The sequence below is a fragment of the Hakea prostrata genome, chromosome 9 (genome assembly GCF_041222555.1).
Source record: "Hakea prostrata isolate BN-2017 chromosome 9, UWA_Hpros_2, whole genome shotgun sequence".
NCBI classification, from domain to species: domain Eukaryota; kingdom Viridiplantae; phylum Streptophyta; class Magnoliopsida; order Proteales; family Proteaceae; genus Hakea; species Hakea prostrata.
Window position 1 is genome coordinate 11,818,685 of NC_142608.1, and position 25,205 is coordinate 11,843,889.

At 39.3% G+C, this 25,205-nt stretch overlaps 1 protein-coding gene across 1 annotated transcript; it reads left to right on the forward strand.

Moving 5' to 3' along the window:
• The first annotated feature begins 962 nt into the window (after positions 1-962).
• LOC149004662 (nuclear/nucleolar GTPase 2-like) lies at positions 963-23,827 on the forward strand. Its single transcript, XM_089167878.1, has 12 exons — positions 963-1,117; positions 1,269-1,507; positions 1,626-1,759; positions 4,664-4,793; positions 5,163-5,323; positions 10,091-10,192; positions 10,295-10,399; positions 10,527-10,655; positions 16,985-17,125; positions 17,423-17,523; positions 21,993-22,050; positions 22,917-23,827. Exons 2-12 carry the CDS (start codon positions 1,279-1,281, stop codon positions 23,259-23,261), a joined length of 1,635 nt encoding a protein of 544 aa, XP_089024004.1. The 5' UTR covers positions 963-1,117; positions 1,269-1,278; the 3' UTR covers positions 23,262-23,827.
• Positions 23,828-25,205: the final 1,378 nt, after the last annotated feature.

The following is a 25,205-nucleotide window of genomic DNA, read 5'->3' on the forward strand; positions in this document are numbered from 1 at the left end:
ATATGCACTAGATAGCAAAGATTAATCATGGAAAATAAAAGAGCAGATTTGAGATAGTCATGTTAAGATCTTAAGAACTCTCGAGGCTAATTACCACTAGATCTTCACAGAACCTTGTGCAGCCACAAGGAGCCGCCTGATAAAGGTAGCAAACGTAAAATCTGCAAAGATCCTAGAAGGAACAAATAATAACTTAGGAGAGAGATACTAAGAATTTAAAGTAAAATCTTTGAGTAATTAAACAATAGTGACGAGACTCCAAATCTATAGCAGGAGCTCATGTCTCTTTGATCCCCCGACTCTCCACCTCCATCTCTCCATCACGTCTTCCCATCTCATTGTCTCCTTGACTGTCATCCTAAGTATGACTTATTATTGATCATCTTTCTATTTCATGCAGCAATGCCAATTATTTAATGGTATCACAAAGGATGAGATATTTCATTATACTAGTAAGACCACACATGTAAGCACTTCACCAAAGAATAGTATAACCCGGATTGCATAATTAGCCTAGGATGTGCGAGGAGAAGAGAGACATTTTACATCCCAGAGAGGCAATAATTGGAGATTCCATTATTTATAGAACAAAAGTTTCAATAAAAATGAGAAATGCCCTATGATTGAAAAATGCTTACTTTTGAGTGTGTTTTGAACTATTGTTCTATATAATTGGAAGTAACCAATTAGGGTTTACGACAAAACCCTATAAATCGATCGGTGATCTAGTTTGAATAGTTTCATGTGATAGACTTCAATAGAAAACTGACAGTAAATGATTGACTTCAGTAGTTCCTCCTACGCTGGCTGTTAAAAATTTGGGAGATGATAAGGTTTGAAAAAGAAAAATAGAAATAAAATTCGTTGGGGGATGGAATAAGAGAAGATTTTAAATTATTGGTTAAGAAATATAAATAGTTTTGTATTGCCGACTTTTATTTGTTGGATCAAACATTCGATTGCCGAGTCGGCGACTCTAATTTCAAGAGTTCGGCGAGCGTCTTTTCCTTTAAAGGATCCTTAGCCGTTTGCTAGTCTTTCTCTCTGAACCCTTGAAAGTCTGCTTGCTTGATATCTGCAAAGTCCGGCGACCTCAGTTCCTGGAAACGAAGTAGAGGTAAGTAGCGAGAACGCTTGCAGGATGGCGGCAATTAGGGTTTTGGATTTAGCTTAACAACTTTAGTCTGGCCTAGCTGGGTCCATCGTATTGCAGATGAAACACTAATCTTCTTAAGGTCAATATTGATTCATTGGAGCTCTTGTTGCAGGGCAGGGAAAATGGTAAAGAAGAAAGAGAAGAAGGTTAATGTATCCGGGAAGCCAAAGCATTCTCTGGATGCCAACCGAAGTGATGGGAACAAAGAAAGTCGGAGTGCTGCAACGGTGCGGCGCCTTAAGATGTACAACACCAGGCCAAAGCGTGATCGGAAAGGAAAAATTTTGAAGCACGATTTGCAGTCGAAGGAGTTACCTTCTACCCGGATTCAACCTGACCGTCGTTGGTTTGGTAAGTGTACTATTATTGTCAATGAGCTGTCTATTGGAGCATCTTTCATGCCGATGTGCACTTTTATTATCAGATTTGAACATTTTAATTGGCTTCCGTTTATTTTTGAACTTTGCAGGAAATACCAGAGTGGTAGGACAGAAAGAGCTTGAGTTTTTCCGTGACGAGCTCCAGAGTCGCATGTCAAGTAATTATAATGTCATTTTGAAGGAGAGGTCACTGCCACTGTCCCTGCTAAATGACCACCAGAAGGTACAATCTCTTAGGATTACTGCAGTTCGCTTGCCAAAGGCTGTTGAATAAGCCCCTTCTTTCATGTTAGTTGGCTTACTCTTTTGAGAGCTGCTAACTTAAGCTTCTTTGACGTCCTCCTTTTCATGTGCCACTTTTCATCATTCTAAGTCTGCCCTGAGTTGTCTCGAGCAAGGAAGAAAATCGACCGAAACAGCGACCTTGCAAAAGGCAGTAATTTCGGTCGAAACTGGACCGTTATTTTCTGGAAATTAGAACTTCAATTTTGGGACTTTGTAGACTCAAAATGATTTGGATTTTTGCACACTACCTATTTCAAGCATAATAAACACTATAGAATTACTAGTTTATTAAAAAAATTATTGAAAATGTAACATCCAAGTCCCTGTATACCACTCTTAGCCTTGCTTATCTCCTCAATTATATCCCTATAGTAGTGCCCTTGGGCTGTATGTGCTGGAATACTATGGTAATATGTGCATTTGGAGAGAGCTATCCCCACTTTTTTTTTCTTTCACACTTTCCTATAAGTGCTTAAACTTTCTTTGATTTTGAGGCCTCCTAAATAGGGCCGGATTGTTGCGAAGAATCTCTAGATCCGGATCTGTAGGATGTGCTGATGAAGCTCGACCCCTTGTTGGTTCCCGTAGGATAGGAACCTCCTGCTTCACACTATCACTCCTCCTCGTAGGAATTTGGAAATTGCCTATGCCTCCCGTACCTGCTGGCTCTTTAGAGAACCCACAACCCGGGGACCTTTGTTGCCTCCTCATGCATCAACCCTCTGTTGCTCCCTACTCATCATCTTTGCCCTCCTGATTTGTTCGGCCTTTGGGTCAGGGTCACATCCATACTCTCCTGGCTCATCTAGACCATAATCCTCGGGATTTGGAAGGTCATCTAGGCATGCGTCCTCGAACTCCTCCCTTTGTGTTATCTTCTCTTTTCTCTTTTGCTTTCCCCCACTAATATATGAGGCCATTGCCTTCTTGACTTCTGAGGGCACCTTTTGGCACCCTACTACATCCCTATTTCCACCAGCTAGATGCACCTTCAGTCTAGTGGCCCCACCTCCTCCTATTTGTTTCTTGCAGTAATTACATTCGCTCTTTCTCTTATCAGCTGTTAGTGGCCTCCTGTGTTGCCAAGTTATGTTTGACATATTTGAAAGAAAGTGCCTAATACAAGAAAGACACACTAAGTATCTTGAAAAGCTATTTAATATGCTCAAAAAATTACATACATGCTTCTAATAATAACCTCTTATTTTTAAATATAAAAAAATATAAAAGAATTTTTTAATGTATAAATAAATTTCAAATATATAAAATACACACTATCTTAAAATGCTCCACAACATTCTCCAAAAATTGCCCTAATACTCTCCTATTTTTAAATTTAAAACATAAATTAATTAGTTTTTTTAATCTTTAAATATTTTTTAATTATTTAAATATATATTAAATACAGTAAAAATAAATAATTAACAGAAAAAAATTGATCCAACACCATCACAACAATATGGTGTCTCAACTCTCATATACATTTATTTGAAGCTCATACATCTACTACACATATATATTTTTACAAAATAATTTTAATAACAGAAAAATAAAATAATAGTAGGAAGAATAAAAAATTAATTTTGACACTACAAATTCATAGATCAACACTCTAAAGTAAACATACTTTAATTTGGAAGCAATCCAAGAAGATTTAAGGCACAAACAAAAGAAAAATAAAAAAAATGAGGAAGTTGGTTACTCATCTTGCAAGATTTGAGAAAATCCACAAGTGGAGGAGCAAATCTAGTGTTTGAATGAAATGGAGTTATAGAAATTAGGTGAAAAGAGGGATGAAATCAAGAGAAAAAAAAAAGGTTCAAAATATGGTCGAAATCTCAGAGGCGTTATCGCTTGAAATTGGTCGAAATGACGATAGGTCGATAAGTGGGTTGAAAAGTTACATTTTATAACTTACATAGGTGTCGTTTCGGTGCGATACGAAACGGCATGAACTATCGTGTCGTATCGACTGAAATATCGGCCGATATGACATGATATAATACGTTTCGTGTGCTTACTACTATATTTCGTTTCGATCTGTGATTTTATAGACATTTCGATTGAAATTTTGGCAATTTTGGTCGAATTTTCTTCCATGGTCTTGAGTGATTTGTAAATTGTTGTCCTATTGGTACATCAATTATAGGCCTAGATATGAATTGTGGGCTCCCCTTCCTTATATGAGTTTGTGTATGTGTTATTGGTTCTAGTTTCTAATTCTGTTCCTTGACTGCCCCTACCTCATCTGGTTTTTTTAATGAGTTACAAGGTGATTATATGGTGAAGTTATTGCTGTTTTGATATGGTACCTGTATATGATGATTTTTGATGTGGTTTGGTATACTTGGACCTATGGATGTCCCATCTCTACTCATGCATTAATGGGGGAGCATTATTTTGAGGGTGATGAAGTGTTTTTTGTTTTTGCTGTCTCCTTTTAATTGCAAAGTCCATCAATTTCTTCATTTCCATCTTGGGTACTACATTTGCTGATACTTCAGAACAACTTAATGCCATACTATCCATGTTATATGCATCAAATGTTTTTGATAGAACGGAACATAATTTGCTGCTTATAATCTCTGACGGCTGCAGAAATTGTTTTGTATGAATACAAAAAATTTAATTTATTTTGTTTGGCAGAAATTCACTATGCGCAATGCAGTTGCAGGAAAAGCTGAGACTAAGAATCCAAATCTGAATGAATTTGCAATAGTTCACTTTCACTTCTATTTTTTATTTTTGAAAAAAAAAAACATGTATATGTTACGAATTTGATTGTGTCAGTATCTTAACTTCTATTTTTTTCTACTGACTCAAGTTTTTCTTGTCAATCTAGCAATCTATGGCTCATCTTCTGGACAACGAACCTTTTAAGGATGCTTTTGGACCTAAGAAGAAGAGGAAGCGCCCAAGGCTAATGGTTTCTGATTACGAATCTTTGCTTAAGAAAGCAGATGGGTCTCAGGGTAACAACTTTTTTTCTCTTCTCATTTTCATTATTGGCATTGTTAAATTGATCGACTTTCAGTGCATTGAACTTATAACTTTCCATGATTTAGTTTGAAAGTTCAGAGAATTAACATGGAGATATAACTTACTGCATGCCAACCCCAAGGGGTAAACCAACAGTTCATATTAAGAGTTCCATGAGGTCAACTGTCGTTGGAGTTTACTTGTTAAAAAAGGAACTTATTGCATGTTTGTACCTGTGTAGAAATTCAGTATCAGAACCAATGTAATTTTTGTTATGGCCTTATTGCATGATTGCTATATTGGTAATGTTTGAGTCGCTGTGACAATTATGCAATCATTATCTCTGCTTTTGAGCGTCACAGATGCTTTTGAGCAAAAGTCTGCAGCCAACCCTTCTGCAGAGGGATGTGAGGGGGATGGATTCAGAGACCTTGTTAGGCATACGATGTTTGAAAAGGGACAAAGCAAGCGCATATGGGGAGAGCTCTACAAAGTCATCGACTCCTCAGATGTTGTGATCCAGGTTTGTAGTCTAAGAATTTGTTTTTTGGCTTGTATTTCACCTGTTGTACTCAATCACTGTGCTGACAAGATGAAGGAAGCCTCTACTGAGCCATATAAGTCAATTGAACACCTGGCTCAAAAAAAAGAAAAAAGAAATAAAAAGTCAATTGAACTCAACTCAGTTAAGCATTTGTGGCTGCAATTTCAACTGCCTACTTGAATCCATGAATCCTATCAGATGTTCCTGTCTGTTAAAATCCGTAGCAGCTGTCTGTTAAAATCCATAGCAGCTGTTAACTCATAGGCCGTCCTGTCTTTATCTGCAACCTGAATCGAGATATTGACCTGCCACCATCATAATGAACATCCTCCATATTTGCTTCCTGAATTATGAGTTCTTGTAAGAGAAATATAAACCATGCAATATACACCATGAGCCATGACAATGCCAATATCAGATATTAGTTTGTAAGTTCTTGCACTGGCCACTCTAGCATCGGACAAACATCTATTGTACTTGTATGTTCAAGGGAAGTAGACGATACTAGCAACAGAATGAGAATCTGGACTGGATCAGTATAAGAAAACACTATATCTTCTTCAGGGAAAAGGGTGAAAGCTAGGCGGTTAGGATCATAAAAACTTTTGTTCAATTGATTGCAATAGATTGTCCTGCCAATGCAAGTTTGCAATGGAACATCCGTAAAAGGGAAAAAGGGGGGAGGTCGGAGGGAGTGGAGAACTGAGGTAGTCCAAGGTTGATAGATGATCAACTAGGCGCAGTTTTTCCAAGATCTGTCAAAACCAACTTATGGGAGAAGATAGGTAGGTTTGTTAGGTTCTGTTAGGACTTATAGGGAGGGTTTTGTGATATGCGGTCAATGGTGTTTGAAGTTAGAGGATTCTCTTCAATGTAACTATGCCTATTAACCTTATATGGGAGAGCTAGGTTAAACTATGCCTATTAACCTTATATGGGAGAGCTAGGTTAAGTTTCAAACGGTAGTTTGGTTCAGTGCAAGATCTGCATCAGAAACAGTTCAATGCAGTCAAGGCATTGCTTCTTTAAGTTTCACTTTATCTTGGTTAAGCCCTTCATTTCGCAATTCCACTTCTCTCTTTTGATTAAATGAGCCCCTTTTTGTTTCAAAAAAATCGCATAATCAATAGCCTTCGTCTAGGCCAAGACTTCTATTTCAGGATTCCACTTCTCCGTTTTGATAAGTTTCTTTATTCTTGTTGAAAGACTTGGGTAGTTTGGTTAGATTTTGTTAGTTCTTTCCTTTTCTGTTATTTCCTTATTGGGAGTAAATTTGCTAGGATTTTATTTTTTGTGTAAGATTCTCCCACTAGGAAGATTTGGTTTGTTTTATATTTGGTAAGTTTTCAGTATAAATAAAGCTCTTGCTATGTCTTTCAGACACAAGTCAGGAATTCTTCAATTCTTTCAACATGGTATCAGAGCCAGCTCTGATCCATCGCTGAGCACCACCCATCACCACCTCTGCTGTTTCTATCGCAAGAGCCCCTTTCACTCTTCCGCCCCTTTTTTCTCTCCGAAAAACATCACCATGACCTACAGAACTACCTAGACCTACCATCGCAAAGGAGGGGGGGAAAAATAGAGAGAAGAAACCTGAACCTGCGTTGTTGCAATCGCAGAGAAAAAAGGAGAGAAAACCTACCCTCACAGTTGTAGGAACTTGCTTCTTTTACCATATCAACCTGCAAATCCATCGCCATCGCCTCCTTGTTTCTTCTTCTTCCATCACTTGCAGAATCCTTGTTTCTTCCTTCGTCATCGAACTTTTTTTCTTTCAATTTTTCTTCCATTGCAACCATCAAACCCCTATTCCTTTGCTATCTTCTTCTTCCATAACTTGTTTTGAATCGACCACAAATCCTGTTCCTCTTTTGAATCGACTGCATTAAGCCCATTGACCCATTCAAACCCATCACACCCATCACACCCATCACACCCATCGAACTAGAAAAAGAACCAACCAAGACAAAAAAAACCCATCAAGTCCAACCCAACTAGAGCCATAGCCCATCGAACCCAACATCAAACCCAACCAACCAGCCCATGTCTCCTGTGCTTTAAATAATTAGAAAAAGGAACAAAAAATTCTAAATTTTTTGACTTGTTTTTTGGCAGTGAGTATTTCTTTTTTTCTTACTAAAAATTTCTTCCCTTAGTCCTTGATCTTTCTTTTGTTCCTGCGATGGCCGATAGAGTCTCCTCTACCTCTTGTAGTGCATCTAACATGGAGGATCCTCCCGTTTCTTCAGCTTCTTGGGATCGAGATTCTTCTCGTTTTCAAATGACCATTGTTAAATTTAATGGGACTAATTATCTTTGCTAGTCTCGCTTTGTTTCACTTGTGGTTGGTGCTCCTGGTCTTACTGGCCGTCTTAATGGAACTTCTCTAGCCTTCTTCATCCTGGTTCTCGTCGTTTCTTTGTCTCTGTGGATGTTGTGTTCTAGGGAACAAGTTCCTTTTTTCCCTTATACCTCTTCAGGGGGAGGGTCTTAGTGAAGACATTCTGGTGTTGATTCCTCCTTTCGATATTTCTTCGGAGATTCCTGCAGTTGATCCTCCTTCGGAAGATGGAGTGATTGGATAAGAACAACTAGTGGATGATGTGTAGGGGGAGCTTAGACCTCTGAAGTCCTATCAAAGAAAGCAGCGTGTGATCCCTTCTAATCCAAGCCAGTTGGAAGGTTTGGTTCCTACTCTTGAAGAATCTGTTCCTCCAGTTAAGTCTGTTTTTAACCCCCCTTTTTATCCTACTTTGGACTTATCAATTGCATTGACAAAGCAGCTGGGGACTTGCACCAAACATCCTATTTCTAGTTATAAGTCATTTTAGTACCTATCCCCGGAATTACAAAGTTCCATTTTCTCTTTATCCTCTACTGCTATTCTCAACACTTGGCATGAAGCATTATCTCACCCAATTTGGAAGGAAGCCATGGATGAGCAAATGTGAGCTCTGGAGAAAGACAAAATGGGGGGATTGGTGACTTTGCTAGCAGGAAAGTGGATTGTTGAGATGTATAAGGCAAGATTGGTGGCCAAGGCTTCACTCAGACTTATGACATTGACTTTCAGGAGACATTTGCCCTTGTGCCATGATGAATATACTTTGGACTATTCTTAAGGAGACATTTGCCCGTGTTGCCATAATGAACACAGTTTGGACTATTCTATTGTGTGCAGTGAATTAAGGGTGGAGTCTACAACAGTTAGATGTAAAGAATGTTTTTCTACATGGAGAACTCCAAGAGGAGGTGTACATAGATGTGCCACCTGGGTATTTTACTTCAAAGACTCATGGGAAAGTGTGCAAGTTGAAGAGGTCACTATATGGGCTGAAGCAATCTCCATGTGCATGGTTCAGGAGGTTGTATAAGGCCATGATTCTAATGGCTATAATCTAAACAATGCAGACCATGTTTTGTTCATCAAAAGAGATGGTTCCCACACTACTTTACTTCTAGTATATGTAGATGATATTGTGATCACAGGTAGTAGCAATGATGAGGTTTCAGCATTGAAGAGTTTTTTGGGAACTGAATTTGGGATCAAAGATATGGGAAAGCTCAAATATTTCCTACGGCTGGAGTTGGCAATGTTGGCATATTGCGCCGGTGGTGTTTCTATCTCAAAGGAAATATACACTGGATCTTCTTGAGGAAATTGGGATGCTAGGTTGTAAGCCTACTGAGACTCCTATTGTGCTAACCAACACTTAAAGGCGAAAGACGGAGAACCAGTTGCAAGAGAAGGCACCAAAGTTGATATAACTCTCTCTTGCCAGGCTAGACATCACATTTGCATTCAGTCTTGTTAGCCAGTAAATGTATATTCCCTATTCTTCTCATTTGGACGTAGTGGATCGTATCTCGAGGCACTCAAAGGCCACTTCAGGAAAAGGAATCATGATTTCAGCTCATGGACACTTGAAGATTGGGGGATATACAGATGCAGTATGGGCAAGATGTCCAGATGATAGGAGGTCGACCTCTGGATATTGTGTATATGTGGGTGGTAACTTGGTTACTTGGAGAAGCAATAACAAGCTGTTTTTGTGAGGTCCATTGTCGAGGTCGAGTTTAGGGCGATTGCTTAGGGCATTTGTGAGGTACTATGACTAAGAGGGTTGCTTCAGGAATTTGGGTCAGATTCAGAGGCTCCTATACAATAGTACTCAGATAGTAAGTCAGCAATCAACATAGCTTACAATGCAGTACAACATGACTGGAGCAAACATGTGGAGATTGACATTCCATTCCATCAAAGAGAAGATTGAGGCTAGGTTGATTCGTATCACTTTTGTTACTTTCAGATAAACAGCGAGCTGATGTGCTTACAAAGAGCTTCAGTGCCAAGGTGTTTAGTAGCATCATTGGCAAGTTGGGCATGGTGAATATCTATGGTTCCATCTTGAGGAGCAGTGTTGAAAGACCTGGCTAATTTGGTTAGATTTAGTCAGTTCTTTCCTTTTCTGTTATTTCTTTATGGGATTAGATTTGCTAGGATTTCATTTTTCTTGCAAGATTCCCACATTGGGAAGATTTGGTTTGTTTTCTATTTGGTATAAATAAAGCTCCTGCTGAGTCCTTTAGACACAAGTCAGGAATTCTTCAATTCTTTCAACAATTCTCTATTTTTAGAAGGGAACATAATCGATATCCTGTAGTGTGTGTTACAATCTATTATGGCTTTATTGTTTTCTTTTCCTATTCCATCCAACCTCCATTTATTTTATTCTGCTACAGGTGCTGGATGCTAGGGATCCACAAGGTACAAGATGCTATCATCTAGAAAAACACTTGAAAGAGCATTGCAAGCATAAGAACATGGTTCTTTTGCTAAACAAGGTTGTTGTTCTATTCCTGTTGGAGCTAATGTACTTAGCTGTTATTTTCTTCTATGTTGGTTCCTTACAATGCAGTTAAAGATTTCCACTGTTTTCTTATCAGTGTGATTTGGTTCCGGCATGGTCTACAAAAGGATGGCTAAGGGTTTTATCCAAGGAATATCCTACTTTAGCCTTCCATGCAAGCATCAATAAATCCTTTGGCAAGGTAACTCTTACTGTGTCTCTCAATTTTCTTTGCTGTTCGACCTCCTCCTAGTTTCTTATTGTGTAACATTTAATCTGATGATCTACTTCTGCAACTTCTTGATTCATTTATTTTTGTTCTTTGACAGGGCTCTCTTCTATCTGTATTGAGGCAATTTGCGCGTTTAAAAAAGGACAAGCAAGCAATATCTGTGGGGTTTGTTGGCTATCCAAATGTTGGGAAATCATCAGTGATCAACACTTTGCGTACAAAGAATGTAATGATGCTTCCTCATTCTGGATATATTGTTTCATATGATATTGTTAGTTTCATTTGGCTGAAATCTATGGTTGTCTTTGGAATATTGCAATGCTTTAGTCATCAGATGGCAGTGGCACTGAGTATTGGATTCTGTTCATTTCTTATTCTGTTGCATTACTGTATGGTTAGGCTTCATTTAACTGTGAATCCTCTGAATAAAATGTTTATTTGCATAATGTCAATTGTTGTTGAGGCAAAATGCATAAGTGGCAAAGTGCTCCTTGATTCTCGGGGCATATTGTTTACCTTGACTATCAGTAATGCAGGAGCAGCTCTTGGGACTAGGCTGAAGGCACTGAACCTGTTTGAGGGTTCTGACTAAGAATGGAGGTATGGACTGGCATTCGGATTTGGTAGGATATTGCAGAATATTTATTAACTTAGGGCGACATACCTCTCATCTGTTTAGGTGACTTAATGCCAACCTCCGCCGCCTTAGTTTGATAGCGACAGATACCTCCTGCACTATTCATACAATATGACTACTATACTCATTCCATGAAAGGAACCGTTAATTGATGACATCACCATTATCATTTCACTTAAACCCCAAAATGCTATCATCCTTAATGAAGTACCCCCTTTACTCATCTTCTACCTTCTTCCGAAGCAAAACACAAGCTGCTTCCCCCCCCCCCCCCCCAACCCCAACCCCAAAAAAAGAAAAAAAGAAGAGAAGAAGCTCCACCTTGCCTTGAACTTCAACACCACACCTGCCCATCCTATGCCTGAACCCCATATCCACCACTTGAAGTTCCTTTTCTTTATATATATATATATATATATATATATATATATATATATTGGGGGATCAAAGGTATCAAATCACTTGAAGCTCATAAGCTGCATACATACGCTCCCAGAAATATAGCCATCCCTGCCCCCCCCATGTCAATCCCACGAGCCTCTTATCCATTCTCAGTCGATCACGGCGGGGGAGCAAGTGAAAATAGAAAAAACTTACATTGGGTTTAGGGATAATTAGGCCCGAACTGATGACTTCCACCACGTCAAGGTGACACTCTACCGCTGAGTTATACCCCTTCCCTGCCCCCATCGAGAAATAGAACTGACTAATCCTAAGGCAAAGGGTCGAGAAACTCAACGCCATATATATATTTTTGGGGGATCAAAGTTATCAAACCACTTGAAGCTCATAAGCTGCATAAATACCCTTCTGGTTTTGGCTCTGGCTCTGGCTTTGGTTTTGGTTCTGGTAACTTCAATAATACCCTTAATCCATGGTATGACATTTCTGGAAGTTCTTAATTTTCCCATTTTATGGGGCTTCCCTACCATCTTGATTTTGACCTAATAGTTTTCATCTCTTATTTGATGCTTTCACATGGGAAAAGTGGGAGAATTATTTGAGGTATTTTAGTTAAAGCAGAGGTGACATGAGGCCTACTAGTTTGGAAATAAGGGAATGAACTTCTAGGGGAGGAGATTTTAGATCTTTGATCTATTCCCCATCTTGGTAGCTTCTTTTATAGGTTTCTTCATGGAATTGTCGACTGTCTTTCTTTCTTGGGTTTATTTGGGGCAGGCTGGGTATGTGAGTAGTTGTGGTAAACCGTCTAAACACTGCTTAATGGGTGGTAGCAGTGGGGGGCTTGGAATTAGTGGTGGTCGGAGGCTATGTGTTTTGTTTGGAAGAAGTGAAGAAGATCGTGTGTGTGTGTGTGTGTGGGGGGGGGTATTTCTTCACCCACCTCTATGAGGTTAAGGATGAATGAAGGGGTTATGTCCTCTGCCGCCGCTCCCCAAACCCTGGGCCTGTGTGCCCCAAATAAAAAAAAATTGTGGATATGCCTTTGGCACAGTAAGACCAAGGAGGCCTTGGGTTTGAACCTCCATTCCTTCCCATCCCCTGGCCCTATGGAGCCCTAGTCCTTGTGACCTGTTGATGACCAAAAAAAAGGGTCGCTTTTCCTTTTCCATGAAGTCCCACCATCTTACATGGATCCTTTTTAGGCATTGGGTGGGAAAAGTCATTGCCCGCTAACCTTAGAAGACAAGCTCCTCAATTTATGTGAGCTTGTCTCCTTAATCTTCCTCTCTGCTTAACTAATCAGAGTCACTTTTAGGAGTATTATTTTACCACCCTAGTGTATCCCATCAAACAGGTTGTCTCTAATAGTTTGAGTCTATAATAGATTTAGACTAGTTGGATATTCAAGAGTTAGATTTTATTTTATTCAGTGTTAGACAATAAATAGGAGATTTTTAATTTATAAATATGCTTTTGAACCCATTCATCTGACAAGATCGACGAGTACAGAGGTTTAGGTCGCGTTTCGTTCGACGATTCTGTGGAATCTGACTCTGTAGAATCGTGATTCTAACCTAGTAAAATCATTTGGTTCTAGGGTAATGTAGAATCAAGTCGATAACACGGGATCATCCTTTTTAGTCAATATCCATTCATTCCGTGGAAACCACTTCAATAGGTGCTTTCCAAATGGAATCACCAAAATAAACCCATGGTAGTATAATATAAGGTTGTGATTCCACAGAATCAGTCTATCCAGCAAAATCCTGACCAAAATTCGACACTGCCTTCTTCCTTGTATCCTTTTCAAACTTAAGAATTTGAGATCATCTTCTTCCTTGTGTCCTTCACAAATTGAGTGTGTGCTTTGCAAATAAACCAGGTTATAGAAGGCTGTGTGGGTCATTCTTGTGAGACTACGAGACATCTGCTCAGTGCCACTGATCATAAGTTGAATTTTAAGGTGCGTTAACTATCTACTGGAGACTGATTTACTTAGTAGATCCAACTGAGAGCTGTTCTAGTGGTTGAAACCAACACCTCTTAGTGAAGAGGTCGTGGGTTCGAGTGTTCGACTCTTGCTGAGGCATATTAATATCCCCATCCCGGGCTTAATAAAGCCCCTTTGTACCCAAAAAAAAAGAAATCTAAGAAGTAAATCTAGCATATATAAGTTCTTAAATCAAATCACATCAAGCGGTCGTATAAGGGTGCTCAGAATAGAACTTCAATATCTAGTATGCTTTAGGATCATGATTCCACAGAGTCAGTTTTCGTGGAATGGCGGAACCATATGCGACCTAAAGAAGCATCTGTACTTGATTCATGGGTGTGTGTGTCTGTTTTTTGTGATTTTGTGGTTATCACAAATGTCAAAACCAAAAGTTTGCTCTGTCAGAAATGATTACCGAGCACTTTTTGAAGCTGAAGAACTCTCTATGAGCCCCAAAAAAGTAGATTGGCGTGCCAAGCGCTGTTCTACTCATAATCTGCTCTTGATGAACAAGAAATATAGGAAATACTTCTAGAGAATCTTATCAAATGTAAACATTTTGATGTGGCCTTGGTTGGTGAGGACTATCAAAGTGCTAGTTCTTCCAAGATCTTAAGCAGAACCAGCAGAGGTTAGGGTATTCAAGTATCAAAAAGAGGGTGGGTTTGAAGGGTCCATAATGGTCTGATGAGGTTGAGGCTTTGGGAAATCATGTGCAAGCGCGGGGGGAAGGGTTCTATCTTGATTACAGAGAATTATGATGGCTGGTTAGGAAACCTTAAGAGATTGTTCTTTTGATGGAGAAATTGCAGGTGGATAGTTAAATGTGTAAGACCTATGTGAAGTGGGGTGAGGGGACAGAAAAGGGAAGGGAAAATAAGGGCAAAATTGATTTATGGGCTTCACAGTAGAAAAGGTAAATTTGCCTTGCCTTTGGTACAAAGTCCGATTCAAAATAGTGGTCTTTTCTAAGGCATGGGGTGGGAAAAAGTGATCGCCACCTTACCATGTAAGGTCCTTAATTAAAGCAAGCTTGTCTTGTCGTTCTCCCACCCTACTCAATAATACTCACTCTCTATTGGTGTTTTATGGGAAATAGTACACCTCTCCTGCCTACTTTTCTCCACCTTGTTTTACTCCAAATAAACCATGTAAAAAAGTAGGCTAGTTGAGAAAATGTGGTGGGGTTGGTCAAAGGGCTTGGTGTCTATGTTTCTGGTCCGGGGGAAGTTTTCCTTAAGAGAGTGTTTGTTTGATGGAATAAAGTGGGGGGGGGGGGGGGGGAGACAAAAAGGGGTTGAAAAAGTGTACTATTTCCCATAAAGTTCTAAACATTGAGTTTGGGTGGGTGGGCGCGAGAATGAGTAAACAAGCTTTCCTTAAATTAAGGAGCTTGGCTACTAAGGTTGTATCCCCTTTTCCCATCCCATGCTTTAAAAAAGTTACACCATTTTGGGTGGGGTTCGTGGAAAACAGATTAGTCAACTTACTTTTTAGTTGTGGAGCTCGCATATTCCACTTTTCCTTCCTTTACTTTTCTGTTCCCTCACCCTACTTGACATGGGGACCCACACATTTAACCATCATATCCCTTCTTCTACGTCAAGGAGATGGTCTCTAAAAGTGCATTGGATTCTGATGGTTAGAACCTAAGAGAGTGCTTTTTTGATGGAGAAGGGTAGAAAAGTTACAAAGGGTGGGATAAGTGTATTTTCTCCCCTGAAGTACCAAAATGTGAGTTTGTTTGGTTGAGTGGAACAGTAGAATGAAGAGACAAGCTTCCTTAAATGGAAGAGCTTTGTCCTTTGGCATGTTAAGGACTTTTCTTAGCCTTATGCCTTAAAAGAATCCACCCAAAACTTAAGCTCATTTTTTGATTGTGGATTCTCAATTTCACTTCTTATTTTTACTGCCTTCCTCATTCTGTCCCATCCTTACATGGCCTCTCTTTTTTCTCCATCTAACAAGCAAACTCTTAAAGGGAATGGAAGTTCCAGGTTCTGGATTGTTGGCGTTAGTTATGGTTTGATGTGGTTCGGTTTTAATGGTTTTCTTGGGCATCAAAGGGAAATGAATGTGGGGGATTATGTACGAGGCTGTCTGTTGATGTTCATGGGTTCTAATGGTAGATAGACTGCAGGTAGGTTTTATCAAACTAGAGTTTCCAAAAGCGAAACTAGAAAGAGGAATGCAATAGGTGTCTCAGATTAAGTCACCTTTCTATGTAGCAGCTTCTCAAGCCTATTTGAGTAGCAGATCTTTGTTGAACACTGTCACCCAGCAGAACTTGGATCATGTGTTCCAAAAACAAGATCTGAAAATTAAAAATCCCGACTTGTAGCACAAAAACTCAAATGTTACAAGGAAAACTAGCGACTTCCTAGTTATAAGCTGACTTACTAGGTGTCCCAAACTAACTTCTGAGTCCAATTTTATTGGCAAAAACATTCCTAACTAGCTAACCAATTAGCTGCCCAACCGACTCTAATTAGTCATGTGACTTAAGTGGTCAAATCACCCCTAAAACATTGTTAGGTTAATTAAAAGAATTATATTCGAGAATCACCTTCAAATGGGAGGCTGATTACCAAGTAAACCCATTGTTCCCCCAGGTTTATTCCATGAAAATGAAGCTCAACTTGGTTGTGTACTACTTTGTCGCCATCATTTATAAAATAGAATGCTGCATGCTTTCCTCTAAATATATAGTTTGAACTGACCATGGTTTTCAAAGTGTCCGCCTAGGCGGCAAGGCAGTTTTTCAACCGCCTTATTTGCCACTGCTGTGTTGAGATACAGTTTTTCAGCTGCTTTTTCGCCTGATTGCTACCGTTTGTCGCCTTGTAGCCTTATTGCCGTATAGACACCAAAGTGGTCACTTTTTTTACATTTTGTACATAATAATATATTTTTCTTGATTTTTTTTTTCAATCAAATTTTATTCTACAAAGCCATATACAAATTTAATAGTTAGTCATTTTGGAGTCAGGAATCAATAAATCATTAGATGGACAAGGCACTCATTTAGCATCACACTATCATAGAGGTAGGTAAAAGTGTAACATTAATACTTTCATTTTTCATACTTATAATTTGATATAGTTCATAGTCATATGTTATGATGCTTGACGAGATGAACTTATGTTTGTGTTCTTTTTTGGTTAATCCTTCATAATTATGATTCTTGGCTGCCCCCCCCCCTTTTTTTTTTTTGGGGGGGGGGGGGGGATATGATTCTTGAATGTTTGTTTAGCTTACATAGAAATTTATTAGTTTAAAAGTAGTTGTGTTGAAAACTTGACCCAGTCGCTTTAGTCGCCTAATTGCCTAGCTGGAGCCCAACTGCTTTGGTTGCCTTGCCGCCAACCATGGAACTGACCACGGATTATCAATAGTTAGCATCCGTGAGGGATAATTTTCTGTACTTAATATGTTGTTGTATTGTGTGTTTCACTTGAGATGGTGATGGTTGTCCAGTATAACTAAAATGTTTATTTCCTTTTCCTTTCTGCCCTTCAAGGTTTGCAAGGTTGCTCCTATTCCTGGAGAGACCAAAGTTTGGCAGTACATAACACTGACTAAGAGGATCTTCTTGATTGATTGCCCTGGAGTTGTCTACCATAACAGCGATTCTGAAACTGATATTGTACTTAAGGGTGTGGTATGTGTCTGTCACTTGCATTTGGAGTATGGTTGAGATTACTAATGCATTAAATTTACCATTCTTGAACCTTCATTTTTTGATATTTCTCCTTGGTTGTGGAAAAGCCAGCTACATCTAATAGACTGAAGTGACTCTTCCCTCCCCCCCCCCCCCCCCGCCCAAAGAAAAAAAAAGAAGAAGGATAGAAGGAAAGAAAGAAAGACATGAAGTGTTCGCAAATGGATCTTTTACTGTTAGTTTTGATGCAAAGCTACATATAATGGTTTCTTGTTGATGAGAATCTGCCTTGTACAGGTACGTGTAGCAAACTTGCAAGATGCTGCTGAACATATAGGGGAAGTCTTGAAACGTGTGAAGAAGGAACACATAGAAAGAGCTTATAAAATAAAAGACTGGTAATGTATCTCCGGCCTTATTTGGTTTTTCCTTCCCATGTATGATTGCTTCATGACCATTTCTTGCGCGATTGATACTTTAAATTTCTTTTCTCCTTTTTTTTTCCTTGAAAATCTTTTAGATAATAATTACTCAAGACTGATGTTCTGTTTATGATTCTAAATAACTTATAAAATGCCTTATATGAGCTTATTTATTTTAAAAGGTACTACTTAACCATCAGTTTTGCAGATGTTGTTTCATACCATTTTCTGTATTCTAGTGTCAAACTGGATTTACACCAGTTCTTATTAATTTGGTTTTCTGCTGTGAATCTATGAGCATGGTATGGCTTGGACATAATTGTAATACCAAAAATGATATTAAAAGAACCAATTGATATGGAGACTTCAAGCCCTGGAAAGCGAGCTTTTTACAGGGAGGAGATTGTCCTGACAAGACTAAGAGGAAATAAGTTTCGAGCTCTGGAATTTGCGGCATGTTCAAAGTAGGGACACCAGAGGGTTGACTAAGTGACTGCACAACCCTTGGTTTCTTATCGGCAGAGATTGGTTGGTGGGCATCTGAATAAGGGAAGTAGTATCCTGGTTACTTGGGTTTGATTAGGGTATTTGGTAGGACCCGGGGAGTAGGAAAAGAAAAATGTGGAGGAAAGAGAGGGGGATACCTTACCAACTGCTGTTGGTGGGGGATGAAAAAGGGGAAGTTGTGAGGAGTGTGGTGGTTTGGTGAGAGTTTTGGGCAACCTTAGACTGAAGGGTAGCTTCGGCTGTGGGGGGTGACCGACACCATTTTTCCTTTGTATTAGTTCTTGTATTTGTCTTCAGTTATTACTATTGCAGATTAGAGGGTTCCTAACAAATTAGTATCAGAGTTGGAACCATATCAAGGGTTCAAATCTTGGAAAGGACTACTTGGAGTTGAGTGAAAGCTGCCAAGAAAGGGCTACCTGATGCCCCCTAAAAATGTGTAGAGTGCAGCCACTTGGAGAGAGCTACACCAGAGTCTGAGCTGCCTAGAGTGAGTCATTGAGGGCGATGACTGTGGAAGTGTGGTGCTATGTTTGTGTTTGATGCAGCCCACTTGGGTGTATGGGTGCTAGATTGGGACAGCTTGGTATACTAAAGGATAAAGGGCTTGACTGAACTTTTTCCATCAGCTTTGGAACTTCAACATTAAGGGGTGATTGGCACTAAGTGTTCAAGTTGGTGAGCATTTTTTTTTTTTGGGGGGGTGGGGGGTGGGTGGGGGAGGGGAAGAAGTGATATACCTTTAAAGGGTCGTGCTTAGGCTATAGACTGAAAAGGTGAAATTCAGTAAAATAAAACTGAAAAGGAAAACTGAATGTTTAAGATTGAACTGATGACAGATGGCATGGGTATTTTATTAAACTAGATATTACTAAATTGTATTAAACGGTTTTTAATACAGAAAGATCTAATGACACTATTTGGAAGCCGATGCAATTGCCATCAATAAGTCAGTGTGTACTGTGTAATACACTTGCTACAAGACCAAGCAGTACATATAGATGGAATAAGAAGTTGTAACCTTACTATTTTTGCTCTTTGTATTGCCAAAAGCTTCTTTATTCATGGATAGATAGGGTGTTCAAAATAAATTGAAAGTTAGTTATCATTGTATTAGTTAAAGAGTACTTGTTAGTCGGAGCTGACAGCTTGCTCTGTGAAGGCAGTTAGGCAGCAAGGATCAGTTCAAAACTATGAGGTAGGGAGATGTTAACTACTAGTCAAGACCAATAGCTTCATACTTCCTGGTCAGATTTTACCAAGGTTAGCTCTCCTTTTGGGTTGGACTACGAAGACTTTTAAGTTGAGAGGCTGGAATAGAAGCTAGCTGTAGTTGTAGGGCTAGACTTCGCTGATCTGATGCTTTAGCTTTCGCTTTCAGATATAGGAGGACTGACTTATTGCAAAGAACGCCAGCTCATTTTCACAAGCTGTCATTGTTAATTTGGAAATGCCAGTATTACTTCTGCATTAATAACCTTTTGGAATAAAGTAACAGGGAGAAAAGTTAGGTTAGAATATTGTTGTATCCAACCTTGGTTGCAAGACAACTGTTAGTAAATGGAACGTAAGTTTCTGCCAAAAGTAGTTGTGGTGGACAGGTAAACCCCAAGGCCCATGGCTTGCTCTTCTTATCCAATTAAAATATTTCAGGTGGCCGGAGACAAGTTTTGGAAAACTTAGGACTGTGAGAAGGTGCATAGTAGTCGACCGAATAACAGGAAGTAAAAAATGGAAAATTTGTAGATCATGCCAGTTACATGGGTGAGCATTTGATAGAAGGGAAAAAATGCTGTATGGTGATGTGGTTCAAGCACCAAAGAACAGGTATGTGTGAAATTATCCCCCTGCTCAAATCTAGAAACCCATCCATGTTGATGTCCTAAAGGGTTCTCTCATTGGCATTGAATGGTGCAACAAACTGGATATATAATGCGCAGAGTTGTCAACTCAGACGTCCACATGGTAAATATATTGGTGGCTGCTTGAAGATTTCCTGTGAGCTGTTGACTCTTGAAGGATTTTTCCCATGTATGATAGAATTGAGTGGCAGTTGAGTGTGCAAATGGTTCGGAAACCAGGTATTCTGTTCAGGTTTGATTCAGCTCCAAACAGTGGAAGTGTGACCCAGCTCCAGACTAAGTTGTGGATTGGTTCTGGAATTAATCTCTGAGCTATCCTGGTTAATTCAGTTTAGATTTGGTTACAATCTGGTTAACGGATTTGGTTACTACATCCAACTTCTATATCCAATTTTAATTTGGTGATTGTGTTGAGTTCTTTTCTGATTATTACATCCAGCTACTATTTATTAATTTTTAAGGGACCAAGGGGCACCAAGCCACTGAACGTTAGCTGTTACTGAATGGTATTACAGTTTAAATAATCCTATAACTAATCAATTAGTAAACTGCTAGTGTTTTTTAACTTTATGTTGTAAAATGGGTGTTTGATTCTTTTTTGCTAGAACTGGCAGATCATAGGCTTCGGATCCAATCCAAACTGAACTATAAATGACATTTTAGATCCAGGACTCGAACCACCACTTTAACTTTGGCTTGGATCAGTTTACAGGTTTTTCGGCCTAGATATGATTTCGGGTTCCCAGTTCCTTATTGATATACTTCCTTGCAGTCCCACTATTCAGAGGGAAGGCAAGAGTAGCCGATCTGACAGTAGGTGATATGGCATTTAGACTATCTGTGGACCAAGTTAATCCTTATCTGATTTGGCTCTGATTCTTGATTCCTTTTCAGCCATTTCCAACCGCATATTCCTTGTCCAGCAGAAAATGGATGTGCTACCCATGCAACGGATTTCTAGCTGGTCGTTGCTTTGGAATAGATTCATTATAAGAAAAGCAGCCATTCGTCTTGGTGTACATCTAGATATCATGAAGAGACCAAAACTGTGATAATGGTGCTTTTCAATGTCATAGCCCAGATTTGCCTGGTCTGGGAATGCTTTCTAGAATATTTGTGGTACCTTCTGGTAGAGAAAGATTCTATCCTAGTCTAGTCTCTATTTTCAGTTTAGAAAGTATATCTTATTTAAATTAGGTATCTTATAAATAGTGTTCTCTCTCTCTCTCTTTAAAATGTCTAGATATTTCTGTTCTAGCCTCTAAAATTCTATTTAGAGGTTTTTATCGTTGAGACTTTCTATTTTGTCAACCATAGCCTAAGCTATAAGTAGGCCTCATCAGTTGTAATCAAATTCAAGACTCTATATTCCTTGCAAGTGTTTGGTCCAAGAAAGGCTTCTTCGAACAGTTGAGATGGTTATGAGTGAGAGGCCCAGGTCTGAGTTCTACTACACCCATACCCCTTTCCTCTATATCCTTTTCTTCTTCTTCTTCTTACCTTGTTATGTTTCTTCTTTCACATGTAGGCAGGGGGAAAGTGAACAAAAGCAATAAAGAGTCCAGTTATTTAATTTGTTCATTCTCATCGTGTTTTGCAATTGATCTCCCACCGGTTTCTCTGGTTTGAGGTCCACTTTTCCCATGTCTTCCTGTCTTGATTCTTCTCCTTATATAAAAGGATGAACTTTTAAATATATGAGATTGGTAAATCAAGACGAATATTTCTATTTGCATATACGATCAAATGTATAGACCTTAGACATCACATGAATTTTTCCTTCTATTATCTCTCTCTCTGTGATTCAAATGTTTGAACCCTAAGAAGCTAAAATTCTGTTGAGTGTAGTTCTATCTGGGAAGGTAGAGAGAAGAGACAAACGTTAACATCTGATCAACAATATATTGTACCATAAAATCTTAATACGATTCAACTTCTATTTCCCCCTTCCCCTCCTAAAGCAATGAGAAGGGATAGTTTCATACTGAATTGGTTTCCTCTTTATGAATTCAGTATCATTGGCTGTGTTGCATCAAATTTATCTTGACTAACTTATACATTCTAACATCTTCTCAGGGTTGATGAGAATGACTTTCTAGTTCAGCTATGCAGAATGTCAGGCAAGCTGTTGAAGGTATTTTTTTCCTCGATAACTTATTGTATTCAAACTTCCTTCTTGTCTCTCTCTCTCTCTCTCTCTCTCTCTCTCTTGTAGGATGAGCGTGTAACAACTTTTCCATTGGATAGTTTTTTGGAGGTTGGAAGAATGCCCATTAAAACTTGTATGAATGCTTATACTGTCTTTACTGGTTCTTCCCATTCAGATAAATTTGTATTTACCTGGGATTCTGAACTAGTTTTTTGAAAATGGACAAACGCGTGCAGAATCTAAAATTGATATAGTTGGATCATCTAATGTAGTTATAAAGTGGTTTCTCAAATTGGGGATTCCCCCCCCCCCCCCCCCCCCCCCCCCCCAAAAGTAATTGAGTGGTGATCCTAAAGAACTTAGAGTTGTCAAATTTTGTAGCATCTGTCTATCAAAATACCCAACAAAGCAAGTGTTTTAAGCTTTTGAACTGTTTGAATGCGTATGTTGAACCATGTACATGTTACTTCACCCTTCCATCTTTTGAATTTTTTGAACCTAATTGTGAAGGATTCATTCCTGGCGTTTTACAGTTCTTTCATACCCTACGTACCTGTTGGGATGGGAATTCATGAGTATTTATAGGAGTACAAAAAAAAGTCAGCTTGGGGGGGGGGGGGGGGGAGATTTAACCATTCAGTGCATGTTTTTCCTGCTTGGAATTAACTGATTTATTGGGTGGATTGTTGTATCTGGTTGTGCTGGATAGATTTATTAGGGAGTGTTGATCGAATATCTCCACACCAGAATACTTTCTTAAATTCCTTAGCTTGTATGAATTAAATAATGTTCCTTTCATGGATTTGTCTGGACGACTGATTTGAGTGATGGCCTGGATGGGTTTTGTACAGGGCGGTGAGCCTGACTTGATGACTGCCGCAAAGATGGTTCTCCATGATTGGCAGAGAGGCCGGATACCCTTTTTTGTTCGCCCACCACAGCAAGTGGATGATCCATCAGACGAGCCCACTGTTTCTGGAGTAGACAAAGATGAAGAAGTCCATGGAGATCGTGCATCAGCAGCTATGAAAGCTATTGCAAATGTTATTTCATCCCAGCACCTAAAAAATGTCCCTGTTCAAAGAGACCTCTTTAGTGAAGATGAGTTGGCAGGTATGAAGTCTGAGGGTGAAACATCTGAGCAGCTTCTGGCCACTGATGAAAAATCAGAGGAGCTCCCAGCCACCGAATCATGAATCAATTTTGGGTCTAGAGATGCAGAGCGAAAAAATTCCTAGAAAAGAGGAGAAAAGTAGTTCAAACTTTTGTTACTACTTTTGTTATTTGCCCAACATTTTTTTTGGGTGTAGAGTTCAATCTTTTGTATTCTTTTTAAATATAGTTTTTCTTTAAATTATCAAGATGTTACCCTAGATAGGATGTAAAGCAGAGTTAGCGTTTCCCTGCACTATAAACTTTGTTTCAAGGTGCTCGATGATGGTTGCATTGTACCCCAACGCGCAGCCGAAACCCTAATTGCGCTGAGAGGAAACCCCAAACCCTGCCACGTTTGAGGCGAAGAGACTCACCTCTGTAGTCTCTCCGCCTCTGGTTCTTCATCCTCTCCTCCTCTTCTCATCTTTCTGAGTTCTTCATCTCTCTCATCTGCTTGAAATTTTTTCTCTCGTCTTCTCTGCCTCTGGTTCGAAAAACAGATCTGAAGTCTTTTCGCTTCGATCTGTTTTTCTTCCTGTCGGTTTCTGTCATCGCATCTCTTCTTGTTTACACTCTCACCTTTCTATCCATCTTTTCGTTTTTCTCCTCTCCATCTGTCTCCCATTTCTCTCTTCTCCATCTCTATTTCTTTGTTTTTTTTTACTTTTTCGGTTCCACCCAAGAAAAGAAAAAAAAACCTCAGGTTGAAGCGAGCTTTGGTGCCTCCAGTAAAGACAAGTTCTACTGCGGTGAGCTCTACAGGTGACGAATAGCAGGTCAGAACCTTCTCTGCAATACTGGTGCTACCACCGTCACAACCAAATTTCCGCCCTTGTGGCGTGTTTTATCTTCGCCTTGTGGTGTATACGTCTCCGCCTTTGTGGCGTGTCTCCCCCCTCGGAGCGTTGGTTCTTAACTGTTGCTGTGTTTGTCACAATTCTCGTTCTAAGGGTTTATTGGGCAATACCCATTCCTCAATCTGGATGACCCTGTATATTACATGTACAACACTTTAGTCAATTTCCGCTCCTTGTTCGGACCGAATGTTGTGTTTTCATGCATCTATGTTTTGTATTTCAAGGCTACGGTGAATTATGACCATCTTGATTCAGTAGAGCTATTTCTATCGGTCGTGGCAATTGTCATGGCTGATGTCACAATAACAAAATCTTGCCGAGAGAAACAAAAAGCTCCACCTTACAATTATTGAAACAAAACTACCTGACAGAAACTACCCGAAAGAAAAGCCTAAAAGGTAGTACTAGACGAAAAGCTTACGTTGGAAAATTTTCTCTCCAATTGCACAGCTCAGTTATTTACAGAAGGGCGCTCCTTGCTATTTCCGGATGACTTGAAACCAATCTTACTCTCTCGATCTAACTAAGTATAACCTGGGGACTCATTCCTCTCCGTTGAATGTCAACAAGAACTATTAAGAGACAAAATAACTTCATCTGCAGATTTGCAACAAAATGGTGGAGAAATAGTTTCCAGTTGATTTTGCTTATGCTGTATTCTGCTATCACCACTTGATTCCTGGAGGTCAATTCAAGTAAAGCAAAGAAACTATTGATTGTGGATATCCATCACCCCTTAATAGACAATCTTCATTGAGATCTCAACCACCTCGTATATCTTGGTGATTCCTTCCCATCTTTTTGAGATTCGATCTCCTGCTGGTCTCTATTTCCTTCTTGCACCTTCTATCTTTGGCGGCATCTTCTTTCCATATCAGAATATCTTATTGTGTGCGTCATATATTGTATTTATATCGGTGATGCTCCTTCTACTTATATGTAATGCACTCACTATGACACTTCGATTGTCTTGTTCTGTTTTTCTTCTTTGTCTCGATATTTCTCTTTATTTTATACCGTTTCCCGTTCCGCTCTGTGTCTTTTGCACTTTTCGTGTTTGTTCCTTTGCTCGGTTCTGTTTTGCCTCTGTGCTTGTGTCGTTCCTCTTTTTGTGTTTTGGTTTTTTTT